Source organism: Lycorma delicatula, chromosome 5 (assembly GCF_047948215.1).
Source record: "Lycorma delicatula isolate Av1 chromosome 5, ASM4794821v1, whole genome shotgun sequence".
In the NCBI taxonomy this organism is placed as follows: Eukaryota; Metazoa; Arthropoda; class Insecta; order Hemiptera; family Fulgoridae; genus Lycorma; species Lycorma delicatula.
The window spans coordinates 170,693,738-170,710,365 of record NC_134459.1 but is presented as its reverse complement, the minus strand read 5'-3'; the positions used below and the strand labels follow the sequence as shown (position 1 = coordinate 170,710,365).

General features: G+C 31.9%; 1 protein-coding gene across 3 annotated transcripts in view; it reads right to left on the bottom strand.

Moving 5' to 3' along the window:
• The window catches only part of LOC142325589 (annexin B9-like), a 34,316-nt gene that overhangs the window by 13,827 nt on the left and 3,861 nt on the right, over positions 1-16,628 (bottom strand). For all 3 annotated transcript variants that reach the window (XM_075367518.1, XM_075367519.1, XM_075367520.1), the window contains exons 3-6: positions 10,119-10,274; positions 8,925-9,126; positions 6,952-7,037; positions 2,930-3,005 (exon numbers count right to left, since the gene is read on the bottom strand). In XM_075367518.1, the coding sequence (XP_075223633.1) occupies positions 2,930-3,005; positions 6,952-7,037; positions 8,925-9,126; positions 10,119-10,274 (520 nt within the window). The remainder of the gene's footprint in view (positions 1-2,929; positions 3,006-6,951; positions 7,038-8,924; positions 9,127-10,118; positions 10,275-16,628) is intronic.

Sequence of the window (16,628 nt, the reverse complement as noted above, 5' to 3'; positions counted from 1 at the left end):
GTTCCTTTTAATGCAGACCTTGGGGAACAGATAAAAGTCGTATGGTGCCGGGTCAAGTGAATAAGGCGTATGGTCTAACACTGAGATGTTATACTTGGCTTGAAATGTCTTGACAAGTAATGCTGTGTTGTCCTGATGAAGAACCCGTGATGTGTTCTTCTACAATTCGGGTTGTTTTTACTTATTTTTTTATGGAGCTGAGCAAGGACCTCAAGGTAGTAATGTTGATTAATAGTGACCTTGAACCCAGTGAAGGTATAATTCTGTGAATATCGAAAAAAAACAGTCATCATCGTTTTGAATTTTTATTTGCTCATTTGACCTTTTTTAGCTCTCGGTGAAGTTGGAGCCTTCCAATGCATGGATTGAAGTTTAGTTTTTGGATCATAAGTGAAAAACCAAGATTCATCACATGTTATCACTATTTCCAAGAAGTTTGGGTCATTTTCAATGGCATTCAAAGTGTCAAAACAAGCATTTTCACGAGCTTCTTTTTATTCGACACACGCTTTTAAAATTGTTATGTAAAATTTGCCTTACACATTCTTTGGCAATTCATAGTTTCAGCAATCACATGAATAGTTTACTGATGGTCAAATCGAGTCAGATTACTATTTTTTTCAATATTGTTAACTTTTTTTGACATGAAGGGCGACTCGGGCGAACATCATCTTCAATGTATTCTCGGCCATCCTGAAAATGCTTAAACCACTCAAAAATCTGTGCACGTAACAAACATTCATTGTCATATACTTTTTTAATAAAACATAAGTTTCAGTACTGGTTTTTCCAAGTTTCATATCAAATTTCATAACAATTCTTTGCTCTAATAAAACACTTTTTTCAGCAAAACAAAAAAAAAAAAAACAGATTTTATCCAATTAAAGGCCACGGTCAGATTAATATGTCTACAAGAACTGGAGTGACAACAATTGAAAGAGAAGGCTTCATGCTACATAGCTGTCAGTCATATGAATTTGGTGCATGCGCAATTCTTCTGTATCAGCATTAGTCTCATTATTTAATGGCCACACCTCGTACTATTAACTTACTTATGATTGGGGAGGAAAAGGAATTATTCAATAGATTAAAAAAAAAACATTTTTTATCAAGATTGCTTTAGCCTTTTTATAAAAAACTTTTTATCATCACTGGATATCTATTGTCATTCAGTAAATTCTCCATAAACATTGGCCCTACTTAAAGTAATGTTCTATGGATTTTCATACACTATTCGTTTCATTGTTACCTCTTTTGACAAAAAAAGGTTATTTAGGACCAAGTATGACTTTATGGTCTGCATTACATGGAACTCTATGGACAACTCCATCTTCAACTCTATGCAAAAAATGAAATCAAACTTTCATTCGATCATTTTCCTACTACATGAAGTACTTCGTTGTAAGCCATTTTTTTCTACATACAACTCTACATCTAAACATATTTATGTTTAGCTAATGTTCTTTCCAAACCATTTACGTACTAGATCTCAATGAAAGAGATGTGATGAACAAAATGTATCTAAACTTCTTTTTAAATGGTACTGTTAATAATTTTTCGTATCTTACTGAATTCAACCCATAGAATAAAAACAATGTATGTCGTATTAAAATATCTTCATGTGTTTGCCTTAATATTATTTCATATGTTTAGAGTTTAAATAATTAATACAGATATGATGAGGAGCTAATTAATTTTTTTTTTCCAAAAAAAATCCGTTGACTATCTGAGTGCGCATTATTGTGATGCAACAGAAGTTCTTCAATTTTTTCCAGGATTTTTTTTTTATGTGAATCTTCAGCACATTTATGTACCAAAGAGGATTTACAATGTAACTGATGTAAATAAATGATTTCACCATCATAAAAAAATATAAACATTATGACTATCCAAATTTATGCAACTTTCATCAGGAGCATTGTTATAACATCTCAGAGTCATTTGGTTTGTCTGGCTTTTCTCCCACTACCACCCTATTTGGTTGCCCTAAAGTATAAGAACAAATGTCCGTACCGCAAACGGCTACTGTGCCTCAAAATGGTTTAGCAATCAATATCCTAATTGGCTCCTAGAACTTACCTAACTGCATGAGTGGAATAAGCGTGGTGCCCTACACCACTTGCTTGCGAGTCCCACCACTCGCTTGTCACACATTATTAAAATGGGTAGGCACACCCTGTCAACATACTAAAATATATGCTGTGTTCACCATAACATCGTTAATTGATGTACTTGGTTGACCTGCCCTTGGCCACGTCTTTTACGCTGTCTTGCCTCGCCAAAAAAAAAACAGCATGTCAACAAAAACATGTTTCATATGAAGCATACTCTTTATTTAATGCTTCTTTCAATATTTTGTAAGTTTCGGAAGCTGATATTTTAAATGGACAGAAAACTGAATTGCATATAGTATTGATATTTTTCCTCGATAGACAATTAACCAATGCTCTTTACTTGAAAGATCACTGATACTCAATAACAACTATCAACTTGAGAAGTAGACAACACATCTGGGTACTTGTATGCACACAGGACTGTCACTTTAAGCGCTTTAAATTTCCCTGCAAAAATCAGTTTCATTACTTTCTGGCCCATCATAATTTTATTTATTATATACTGATCATAATAAAAGATTTATTTTATTTTTATTGTAAATAAGTAATGAAGGAGCAGTCATTAATTGTAGATATTTAAAAGGCTGCCTATAATATTTAAATTTCTTCACTCTTACCAGTCATTGCTTTCAACAATTATTAAATATTGAAAATAATGAACTTTGATTGTTGTTTTTGAATACAATCAACAATCATTGTATCACCATGTTATTGATATAACTATTCTTTAATTTTTTTTTTACAAATGTGCAAAATAATTGTTTTATCAGTAATAGTATTATGTAAAATCTCTATACAGTTCATTATAACAATACCTTTGTTGTTGTAGATATTATCTGCTTCAGTGGCTGCTGCATTTTCATCTGTAGTAGTTTTTCTATTTGAAGTTTGCTATAATTTATTGTTAAAAAAACAATATAATTAGTTCTACTGTAAGTGGCTTTAACAGAGAAAAAATTACAATAATATGGTTTATCTTTAACAAACATTTTCACAAATTTAATTAGAACTAAAATTTTATTTTTGAAACATCAAATAAGTACTTAGTTTATAATGATATTAAAAACAGTAATTATTATTAGTCATAAAGCTTATGAACCAAGAGTAAAATGTAAGTGGTCGATACTCCAATAGAAGTTTAAAATGGTGTCTAATTTTGCTTGTATGTATGTATATATGTATTTTGTATGTATGTATGTATGTATGTATGTATGTATCCAGATTGAGCGAAAAGTATATATACCCAATACAACCTAGTAATTAATATTCTTAGAAAATCTTTATTAAAATAATATACACTACTGTATTTTGTAGGTGAACAAAAAGTATATTTATTTTTCTCAATCCTGGAAATGTCCTCAAGCTGCTGCTACACATGCATCAACATGTTTCTTCAATTTAGTTGCTACTTTTTGGATGGTCACTGCCCTTATGTGTGAGAAATTTTGTCTTTGATGTTACGCTTGAATTGTTCAATTGTGTGAGGGCTGTTCTTGTAGACATTATCCTTCAGATGTCCCCAAAGAAAAAAGTTGGAAGGAGTTATATCTGACAATCTAGGCGGCCACAGTTCACGAGAAATGATGTGTTCCCCAAAGAACTCATGCAACATTATGATTGTGCTATTAGCTGCGTGTGCCACTGTACCGCCTTGCTGTAACCAGCAGTCTCGTTCATCAGCCTTTAACAGTGAAACAAATTGCTTGATGATGTCCAGGTAATGTTCAGCTGTTATTGTTTCTGTGAAAAAGAATGAGCCTACAATTCTTTTCCACAAAATCGCACACCAAACTCCAGCCTTCTGTGAATGTATTGGGGTCTCATGGAAAATATGATGGCTTTCTGAATTCCAGTATCTGTTCTGGCTGTTTACGTAGCCACTTATGTGAAACCATGCTCCATCAGAGTAGAAAACAAAATCCTACACCTGAACATAGCCGTGAATAAAATGCAAAAACCATTGACAGTAATTTTCATCTGTCAGGTTCTCAAAGCTCATGCACAATGTGAATGTGATACGGATGGAGTTTCAGCTTCTTCATGGCTCTGCGAATACTCCCATAAGAATTCCAGCTTGTTGACACAGTTTTTGTATAGACTTTTTTGGTGAATGTAGTAAGGATATGCAGATACTTACTTTCCAAGAATGCATCAGTTAAACCGTAGGTTGGCCGGACCGTTTACATTCATCCATACTAAAACGAGCGACTATGTGTAAAATCATTGATTTATTAGGCACCCACGATTCAGGAAAAGCGAAAAGCTACCTTAAGGTCTTCCTGACATTTTAAGAATGATTGAGATTTACTACAAATGGGTTAGTAATCTGTTGACATGTAGATAAGAAAATATTATTTCTTCTTTGCCATTTTTTAAATCAGCAGTGATATGTTTGTTAATCTCAACACCTCTTAAAAATTTATTACTTTTTAGATAAATTAACTACTCAAAATATAAAACTGTTGTTGTTAAAGTAACTTTCAACAATGAATACACGCTGAGCCTGGGAGAAATGCTTGTTTGTCCACTCATGGCTTACTCACCATTGTCATCAAAAAAGAGGGAAATTGCTTGGCTATCGTGTACTACTCTTCTACCACAAGGTCACCCATTGCCAAAACACACATTCTCCCCCAGCAAAAACTAAATTTCCTTCTGCAATGTTTTCGAATTTAGGGTTGTATATCTTTTGGCTCAATCTGTATATTTATACATAAATGCGAAAGTTTGTTTCCAATAGCATCACGTGAGAATCAATTGATGGATGCTTTCAAATTTTCAGGATATATTTGTGTTTACCCAAGGAAGATTTTAAGCCTTAGATCAAGGCCCTAGCCCCCTTGGAGATGAAGTTGCGAAATAAAGATTTGTTATAAATAATTTTTGTTACTAAAGAAACAAAAATTAATCCTTTTACTTTATTATATTTCTGTCAACAGAAATATTATAAGTAAAATCATGAATTTCTGTAAAGTTTTTATTGATAGTTTACAGGCATGCATGCTCTTACAACCAACACTTTTATACTTGATAAAGTATGAAAGTGTTGTATAAAGTATCAAAACTACTTTTATTAAAGTTTACTATATTATTATTTTTTTTATAAATTTCTAATTTTTGAATATTTTTAAAATTTAAAATACAACTGAGAATATTGAACTATTATGCTGGGTATCAGAAGTTTTTAATAAATCATCTGATTACTTTCTCACCTTATTAACTTATAGTAGTATTTTTCTATAACTTGTCGACTTTTTTCGATGCTGGTATAATATAATACAATTCTTGTTGGTTAGTCTATCTGATTGAAAAATTTGGGCCTCCACTTCCCACAGGTTTAAGTTATATCAAAAATCTTTCTTTAATAAATGGCTGAGTCTGCTGTTGTGCAGTGGTTTATTTTTAACTCTCAAACTTTTATACTGATATACAGACTTTATTTACAACTTCAATAGTCTCTGTTACCTAAGGGCAAATTAATGAATAGCCATACTCACAACAACAAAGCTTATGCAGCAATCCTTTCTGTTGTAGAAAGAATTTAGTGTGGCATTGGCCAATTCTATAAATATAGGTAACAGTGTCTGTGACAATGAATGCCAAAAATTGTGATCAAATGTAGGAAACCTTCTTCCTACTGGAGTAGACATTACGACTGAAATATGGCAAGAAAGTAGGACTACACTCCATACAGTACAACTCTCAAGTTTGGAATCTTTTGTATTCTATTTCCTGGGCATGGGCACCTTCTCTCTGAGTTTGGTGAAATTCATTGCCCTTTCACTGGTCCAGTGAAGGAAGGACAATTTGGGCTATTTTGCTGGAGTAAGGTACTTACTGCACCAAAATCTTTTTTATAGAGGTGTATGAAAGCTCAAGTTTTCATTTTCATACTCCCTGACATTAACAACCTTAAAAATCCAATTTGTCTGTTATGCAGCACCTAAAGCCTTGGCAACTGTACCTGAGAGATGGCAGTGATGCCTTAACTCTTTTCATGGAGGACATCTCAAAGACTATAATATACCTGTTGTGTTTAAGAAATGAAGCCTGTTTTAGTATATCCAGTACACTGACTTACTTAACTGTGTTCAGTTATGTAATATATGTGTAATTTTAATACGAGTTAACATTAAAATACCGCACCTTGTATCACATATTTTTCCTCTTTTTTTTTTAACCTTTGGGACCACCATTAGGTATTGTTTCTTCAGAACATGAGATGAATGATTTATAGCATGTGTGAAAATGCCATGCCTGATTGGGATTTGAACCCAGGACCTCCAGATGAAAGGTACTGCTTTTATAATGTATTATTGTGTACATAGTTTGTTGTGTGTTCTTCCATTTTAATACAAATAAAATTTGTCATTGTATTGCTATTTGCTAAATAAAAATACTTATAAACATAAAATAGGAATAAAAACTGTTATTAACTTGTAAATATTATGTTGTTTTAGAATTTGTTTAAATTTGACACATTATTTATATAAAAAAGTTATTTTATTGTTCATTTGAAACATAAATTAACAAAGATTTTATCCTTCGACATCTACTTATCTAAGAACCTCCATTAAAAATGTATTTACATTATTGTAATTGTGATCATTTATTTCAGTCTACTATAAAATATTTATATAAAAGTATATCTTAGCAAAATAAAATATAACATAATACATATTGACCTACCTTGTAAGTTTTTAAAATATCGATCATTTATTTATCTGATAAATGAAATAATTCAAACAGATGAAAGATAAGTGAAATTTTTTTACCATCACTTGAATTATTTATCTATGAGATATGTTTGAACATTAGGTTTTAATTAAATAGTTACCTTCACGTACAGCAAAAACAAGTTCTTTGCATCACCATTCTTTTTTATGTACTGGTTAATATCAGAATCTGCAGTTACTTTGTATTCTGCAAACAACAATTAATTCAACTAGATGAAAAAATTAAATGGATCATAAAAATTAGGAATTAATAACAATCATAAGTAGCTTCAATAACTAACTTATACTTAGGTACAGATATACTTAAAAGAAATAGTTCAAATAAAAATAACATTTTTTCTGGTTTTTCTATTAATGATACAAATATTTCTATTTGCATTAGTAGTATGAAAAAGGATTTGCAGAATAACTTCAAAAAGATTTATCTTCCCAGAAAAGAAAATTAAATGACAACAGAAACAAGTTGGCCTTTTAAAAATGGCCAACATATTTAAAAAAATATATATATTTTTTAATATCTAAAATTTTTTTCTATTTTCTGAACAGTTTGATCACAGATTCAGTGAGGTGTTTTATTTCAATATTTTCTAAGGTTTTTGTTTATTTTAATCTCTGATTTGACAGATTTAAATTGGGAAAAAAGTCTACAATTTGGGAAGGAGAATTTCATTGTAACTGAAGATAATTGCTAGTGATTATTTTTTTCCTTTTGTAGTTGCTATTTCTTAACTTGCTATTGTTTATTATAATGACATAAAAACATGATCTCCCTCACAGTGTAACCAACATAATAAAATACAGTTATCATATATTGGTCATCATGTTCACTAAAGGTAAAGTAAACTGTACACATAAGACTATACATATTCTGTCATATAAGATTGGTCACAATTGGAATTTTGTCAAAAAAGCTTATTATTGTTTAAGATATATTTCAAGAGAATTTAAACATCACAGATTTCTACAATGAGCATTTTTATGACACTGTCAGTACTCTTCAGAAGATTAGAAACATAGACTCTAAACCACAAAATTGGGTTAGTTCTACATAGTTAAGTAGAATTAAAAGTTAGGAAAAGAGTGCTGACGACTGAAATTCCAGACAGTAAACTTTAATACACAAAGTAAAAAAAGATTTCTCCTTGATTAAAAAGTATTTAGAAAAAGTGTTTTCAGGGTACAGAAGTACATATAATAAAAAAAAAATAGTTTAATTTGCAATAAGAAGTTTATTTTTTCATCTTTCTTAAAAAAAGTAGTATAACTAAACTTCAAATTTTACTTTGCTGTCAAAACTTTCATTATAGAAAATACAGAATTATTGAATCTAATTTACACTTCCATTATTTACTCACAGAAATTTAGTCATAGTTTTATTTTTACTTGTGTTACTGCAGGTACATACGAGTATTTTTTCTCTACTTAACTTTTGCTATTGCTGGGACTCATCTATTTTCTCCAGATATGAATATCATCACAAACTCTTTTCATTCCACATCAAACCTTCCCTCTATCACTTTCTAACTTGTTTATTTGTGCATTATATTTTTTTGGAATTTTTCAATTACTTCTGTTTCATAGACAGTAACTGACATAAAGTGAAAGATTTTCTAAATTTTATTTTAGTCTTTTAATAGCTAGTACAGTTTAATCATAATCATAGTAAATTTTTCGTGGGAAACTATTATTTAAAAAAATTTACAGTTTCTGAACTGAAAATTTGGGCCGGACTATAAATTTTATCCAGTACTGATGGAACCAAACTATATATATAGAATTTGAATTAAATTTGATACAAATCTGATTTAATTGTTTACTAACATAAAGATCAACATTTTTTATAACCATTTTTTAAAAGTAGAAATTCCTAAAAAATCAGAGACAGTGTATTTTATTATTGTTATAAATTAACTTACATACAATAGGTTTGTACTTCAGAAATTCTGAAACACATCAACATATAGTAAAAGAATGAAGCTAAGAGAAATAAATGGTGCTCAACATAGGAAATCATAGTTTCTTAGCAGAAAATATAATAATAATTATTGTTTTAATGATAAAAATTTTAACTTACTCTCTTTATAGGCATCCAATATTATTGAGAGTCCATATTTACTAACTGTAAACAATATTTCACAAGTAAGTTCAATATTTTCTTTTTGTAAAGCATAGTTCAATTCCTCTGCATATATTTCAGCTGGCGTCATCATTAATTTATTAATTGAATCTTTAACACTTTTTTTAGCATCATCTGTTTTTAGTGTGTCTATGATATTCTATAACAATAATTAGAATAGAATCATATTGTTAGTAATTCAAATATTTCTTTTTAATGTAACTTGATGCTGTGGTCTTTAATTAATTTAAAAAAATAACTAATTTAAATTTGGTATATCATCTGTAAAAGCAGACCTACCATCTAAGGCAAAGCTACTCTGTTTATAAGCAATCAATCGCACAAACCTGATAATAGTCTGGGACTACCTGCCGTACAATATGGAGCCCAAGACTGTAAGCCAAAGTAAGATTATGACAAAAGATGGTGGGCAGAGCATGAGCCTGCCCTGGTTTTGAAAGCACTACCTTTCTACAGGTTTATGATAACATCTATCAAAGTAGATGTTTTGATGTTATTTTTATGTCATGTGGGCTAACAGCTATCCATGGTACCAGAAATTCTAAAGCAACACTGGATTAATATTTATGTGTATTCACATGCGGATTAATAGCCAGTCATTCTCATACCATCTTTTCACATGCTTCCTGAATCTGCATGAACCAGGAAATTATCATAAGCATGAACTGTCAGATTACAAATGATGCAGTAGCTAGAAGCATGCTATAAAACATGATGAATTATCTACTGAACAAGTGAATTAATGAAACTAAATAGAAATAATTCAGCATCATATGGTGAAGCAAAGTCCAGTATTGTAGGAAGAAATAACCACAAACCTGTTTTAGTAGGAATATTTCCTGGATAGTTCTTATAAGTATATTAATACTAAAGGAAAAGTATGGCTTACGTTGCAAAAAATTTAAAATGTTAAATAAATTAAATATTTAACATACAGGTTAAATGTTTAGTTAAGTTATTTTATCCATACTTTAAATATTTTCATATATTACTATGTTACTTCCTGAGATGCTGTTTCATATATGATATTAAATTTTAAGAATACATTGAAAACTATGAAGCTTGTGAAAGTATGTTTATGAAATCCCTTAGATTGTAGTTAATGATTCTGTATCAAAACAATTTTCTTACCTTGTGGTGTCTGTTTAAGAACTCCTTATTTACGTTTAATCTTTGATCTACACTTAACAAAGTCATAATTTTAATAAACGTATCCAACTTTCCATCTTCAAGTTGTTTTATAGTAGATTCCTTGTCAAAATAAGTTGGTTTATGTGAAGGACAGCACTAAGAAATAAACAATAACAGTAGTTGTTAATATAACTGATAAAGTTTTATAGAAATAGGTGAAAATACAAACTTGACTGAAGAGAATAAAAATCAGTTGAAAATTGAATTCTTGAGGTAAAAAAAAAATTGTAACATCAATAAGTTATAATATGATAGATTTCTATTTCCTGTTTAGAAGAAAGATACAACACACAAATCGTGATAATTGAAATGTAGAAGTTTAAAATATATATATTATATTTTATATACCAAAATTCTAAAATAATAACTGCATCACAATTAAGATAACAATAAATTGGTGAAGTGTTTCAACACTGAACTTCCCCATACAAATGATTATACTTTGTCAATTTTAGTAGTTATACACTTATAATGTAAAACAAATTGTTAGGGATGTAGGATGTACTGAGTAATGAAATGACTGGCACTAGGTAGGGAATCTTGGAAAGCTGGATCAAACCAGTCAAATGACCGAAGACAAAAAAAGAACACTTATAATTGTTGCATTAATTTTTAACTAAAATTCCAAACTATTCAATTCATGTCATACATTTCGTACATCAGTTTTTAAGAAAAAATATTGGCCAATGTAATTCAGTTCACTTACTATGTTTTTGGCTTTTCAGTCAACAAGTTATGTTGTTTAGGATGTGTGGTGTTTAAAAATAATAGAAATTCCTTTAAAATATAAATTTGCTTTTCTACAAGCAGAATCTAATTTTTTTAAGGAATAAAAAAAAGCATTTAAGTGTTTTCTGGAAAAGCCAGGACCAGACTCTTTACTGGGAAACCAGCTTTTAAGAAAAAGTATCCAACTTTCCATCTTCAAGCTGTTTTATAGTAGATTCCTTGTCAAAATAACTTTGAGTAAATTTTTGAGCCTGTGATGACCAACAACTTTTTTTTTTACCTCTGGTACTATTGTTAAGTATTGTTTCAGAGGATGAGATGAATGATTTGTAGCATGTGTGAAAACGTTATGCCTGACCGGGATTCGAATCCGGGACCCTGAATGAAAGGCCAAGACACTACTCACACCATGCAGGCCGGCTGTGCCCGTGATGACTGTACTCCTTTGACAGGCTGTTCACAGGGTGACTTAGCTGGGGCTGCTTCCCGACTTGTTGGAAAGTGGCTTTGGTGAGGGTGCTCTTAAAACCAGGAAAGAATCTTAGTGAGATCGGCAGTCATCGGCCCATCAGCCTCTTGCTGGTAATCGGCAAGTTGCTTGAAAGGCTGGTTGTGGAACAGCTCTGGGAAAGCATTGAGGTGAACTGTTTTCTAAATAGAGGCCAGTATGACTTCATGAAAGGGGTTGGCTTTGAGGATTGCATCTTAATTGCTCTTGCCTAGGTGGAAAGCACCGACTGTAAATATGTTTTGGCAATTTTTATAGACATAGAGGCAGCATATCCTTCCTTGTGATGGAGTTCTGTCCTCTATGAGTTGGAACGCCATAATGTTCCCATAGCTCTGCGGACTGTAGTGTGTGACTATTTGTCTAATCGTACCGATCTGTTTAAAGATGCGCACCTAGCTGTGGAAAAATCAGTTACCAGGGGAAGCCTGCAGGGTTTCATTCTCGGTCCCCTGCGGTGGAACCTGGTATTTGACAGGTTTCTGGGACTGACAATAGGGGTCACAGCTCAGGCTTTTACCGATGACTGTCTCATTTTAGTTCATGGTAATTCATGACTGCAGCTGGAAGATGAAGCGCAAGCATCCTTGTCAACACAGACGGCTGGATAGACATTCAAAATTTAAAGATTTCTGTGCCCAAGACGAAGTTTATGCTTCTCAAAGGTGCAGACAAATTATTGTACAATTGAAACTCCCACGTTAAGTATAAAGGCTGTGTAATCAGCAGTGAGAGTTCATAAGTACCTAGGTGTTTTGTTTGATGAGAAGTTGCTGTTTAGCAACCACATTAGGCAAGTAGTGGCGGATGTCGTCTCAGTGATGCACAAACTTAGGAGGATTGCTCAGGACTATGGGTTGTTTGGTCGTCAAATGTATATGGTGTTCCAAGGTGTCTTCGAAAACATTACCTCTTAAGCAGTGTCCGTTTGATATGAACAGGCCACTTGTTCAAAATTTAATTGTACACACTGGTGTTTTTAAAACAACCTCCCTACGAGGCTACCACCATATTGGGAAAGGCTCTCCCAATCGATTTAGTGGTGAAAGTTCGAGCAGCCATGTGGAGATTGCAAAGAGGCTGGGAGGCCAAGGTATTTGGGATGCATTTCAAGCCGGGCCAGTACTGGAGCAGAACAGTAGTGATCACAATGCACTGGATGTAAATTTCGTTCAGTTGCCCATCTTCTGCCTGCAGAGCCTTGCAATGGAAGCATGGCAGCTGGAATGGGATACCATGACTAAGGGATACCCTGTACAAGTTTATATGGGATCTGGGGGGATGGTATGCCTTGAACTTGATTTTAAGGGCAACGGGTGCCCAGGTGCTCACCAATCATGTAAATTTGAGCCAATATCTGTTTCGGTTCCGCCTGACATCTGATAAGCTGTGCATCTGTGGGGAGGTCCAGTCAAATGAACATTGCAGGGCAGTCAAACACTGATGTTTGACTGCCCTGCTCTTGGGGGGGCCAGAGATTAGGCCACCCTGGAACTTGAGTTCAAGGGGAAAATTGGCCACTCACAAGCGGTGAGCCAGTGTGGCAAGAGCCACATTATTGGACCGCGTAGGAGTTTCTTGATGCGGGAAGACTCCTACTGCACTGCTGTTGGAAGCTAACCTAGAAATGTATGGCTGACCACCAGCCAATTAAGGCTCCAAGCGCTTTAATATGGTGGACATGTACTTGCTGGCATTCAGCAACCTAGGTGTGGCAGCAAATTGCTATCTAGACAAAGTAAATTTTAATTTATGGATGTCATATATATTTTTAGTAGTTGAAGGAATGTGCCTACCCATTTTAGTAAATATATGACAAGTGAGCAGTTGGGACACGGAAGCCGATGTGGTATGGCACTGCGCTTAGTCTGCTCATGCTGTTAGGTAAGCTCTAGGAGCTACTTAGAACACTGGCCATTAAAATGTTTCGAGGCACAGTAGTGCTATTTGTGGCAGAGACATTCGGTCGTATGCTTTAGGGCGACTGAATGGGATGGTGGTGGGAAAAATGCCAAGCAAACAATGTACTCCTTTGACAAATTGTAACAAAAATTAAATGTCATCAGTTACCCGTATTCAGAAATCTTCATACAAAATTTCATAAAAAAATTTTGTTTATACAGTTGGAAAATATCAAGCAAAATAATAACCCGAAAACTAGGCTCCCACCCTAAATGAAATACTTAACCAAATTGACATACTAATGTCTTTTTTCCTTTTATTCAATGGGGTTTGAATAAGATCGAACCCATTGAAAAATCTGAGATATCTTAGCTACCTAACAGGCCTTAAATTATATGAAAAAATGTTCCTATCTTTGAGTAAAATTTTTACTCCCTGCTGTCTAATTGAGATCAAAATAAATAGCATCAATGCCTCATATACAAAAATAATTGTGCTGTACTTCATACAAATTTGTGCAAAGTCTGGAGGTATCAAGCAAAAAAAAACATGTCAACATACATATTGTTATCAATAATAATAAAATGAGAATATTAATTTACTCTTGTTTTTATGATAGCGCTTTCACAGCGTGTGCATTGCTGACACAAAAATTGAAATAAATTTAAAGAGAAGAATGCTGTGTCTTTTTTGTTAAGTTGTAAACTGGTAAAGGAGGGAAATTTTTAATTATAACAATACATGTTGACAATAATGGATGAATTTTAAATTGTATGAATTCTACTAATTGCTGAATTCATTCATAATATTCATATTTTATTTGTTAATTTATAATATTAATATTATTGTTTTTTAATACATTTTTGCAAGAGATTGTATGTCTAATTTATTGTTATTTTCTTCTAATACTTCTATGTCTTGTAAATTTAAAAATATATGTTTGTTACATTTTATAGTATCTGCATAATTTGATTTTTGTTTGTTATTTTTAAATGCTTATACGTGTTCCTTAAATCTGTTATTAATTGTTCTATTTGACATGCCTACATAGAATTTATTATAATCATTTATTAAAATTAATTTTATATATACCTGGTTTTATTATTTGATTTATTATTATAGTACAGCCCCGCTATAACGCGTCAATATACCGCGGATTATAACCTGTCCCTCAAAAAATATCTGAAAAAATAAAATAGTATGAAGAAATGCTAGTCACCCCTACCACTATATTCGATATCGGTGTAAAGCCCACCATAATCCTTTGAAATTGTCAACAATACGCTTTTAATATAAAATCTGTCAATTAGTCACGACTAATTTTAAAGCCTTGGAATTCCCACAAACATGATTCAATAACACTAACTATGATTACAATAACAGGAGAATATACTGCACATAACTCATTTCCTGTAACAGGGATAAAACCACCAATCTGCTGCCTGTACAAGGTACAGTATACGGTATCTGAATGTTATTACGTATTGTGATTTATTCCGAGCTGCTTTTACTGTGTTTTAACAGTATCGTTAAGTTTTATTATGTTGGTTAATTTATTAGATTTTGTAAAGTTTGTTTTCGTTCGTATTTGCTTAACATGTCGTCTAAACGAAAAACATTCTGTAAAGGAAAAATGAGAAATTATTGAAATGGTTAAGGCTGGTCGTTCGAAAGCCAGTTAATCCCGGGAATTCGGCGTGCCTGTACTACATGTGGTTGCATGAAAGAAGAAGATAAACTACTTTTTTTTATTGATTCGGTAGATGAAACAGTCGAATTTGATCGTAAAAAGGTTAGACTTGGTGATGTTAACATTGTAGATGAGGGTATTACTTTTGGTTTTTGCAAAAACGGAATGAAGGAGTGCCGCTATCAGGCCATGACTTCAAGATCAGGCAATAAATTTTCAAGAACAAATTAACAATGAAGAATTCAGTGCTTCTAGCGGTTTGTTATCACGATCGAAAATCCGTCATGGCATAGGCCAAATAAATATCGAAGGAGAATCTCGTTCAGCAGATGTGACGGCAGCCGAACATTTTTCACAAACAATACTACAATAAATTACAGAAAATAATAACTTCAGTGACTAACAGTTACATAATTGTGATGAAACTGTTTTGTATTATAAACTCTATCGCCAACAAAAACAGTAGATGTGAAGCGGGTACCAAATAAGTCTGGAATGAAAATGAACAAAGAAAGGATAACTTTTCTTTTGTGCGCCAATAAATCAGGAAATCATAAACTGAAGCCGTTGCTCACTGGCAGCCCACGCTTCTTCAAACACGTTAATATGAATTCATTACCGGTTGGTTATTTTTAAAAATAGTAAAAGTGCTTGGATGACGTGAAATAGTTTATTAAAGTGGTTTAACGACGATATTGTGCCTTGTGTTAAAAATTATTTACGAGTCCGACAATTGGAAGAAAAATCTTTATTACTTCTTGATGATTGCCTCCTCATCCTTCTACTGACTTACTGAAATCTAGATGGCAAAATAATCGCAGCGTTTTTACCCAAGACCACATATTTAATCCAACCATTAGACAGCGAAACAAAAAACAATTACTTCTTATTTTAAAAAATAATTTACATTCAAAGAAAAAATATCATATCTTCCGTACTTAACTTGTTTCTATGTTAAGTACACATTATACTGTATTGGCTTTTTCTATTAAACCATTATTGCTTGATTTTTTGCCTATTTTTTTTTAACTGATCCCATTTGTGATTTAAAATTTACTTCTCAAAATAACGCAGTTAGCCTAACGCGGGTGCACTTAAGTTTCCCGTAATTAGTTTTTTAATTTGTTATTATTAGTTTTAGTAGCCATTTTATAGTAATGTTTTTGTTGATGTTTTTTTGAATCCATTTTCAGTTTCTACATGTTTAATTAAATATAATTCTTTTTGTATTATATTATCAGCAAAATTTATAGTTGTAATTGGTAAAATTGGTTTTCTACGTACTCCTAATTTTAATTTATCTTTATCATTTTTTAATATTTATGTCAAGAAAATTTATAGTGTTATTTTTTAAATTTTTGTAGAATGTGTTATATTTTTATGAAAATCATTAAGTTTACTAAGAATTATTAAGTGTTTTGAATTTATTTATTTATCGAATATTACTAAAGTAATATTTTCATTGAAATATAACAAACAAAAATCAAATTATCAGATCACATAAAATGTAACAAACATACATTTTAAAATTTACAAGACATAGAAGTATTGGAAATAAATAACAATAAATTAGAAACTCAGTCTCCTGAAGAAATACATATAAAAAAAGACAATAATATTA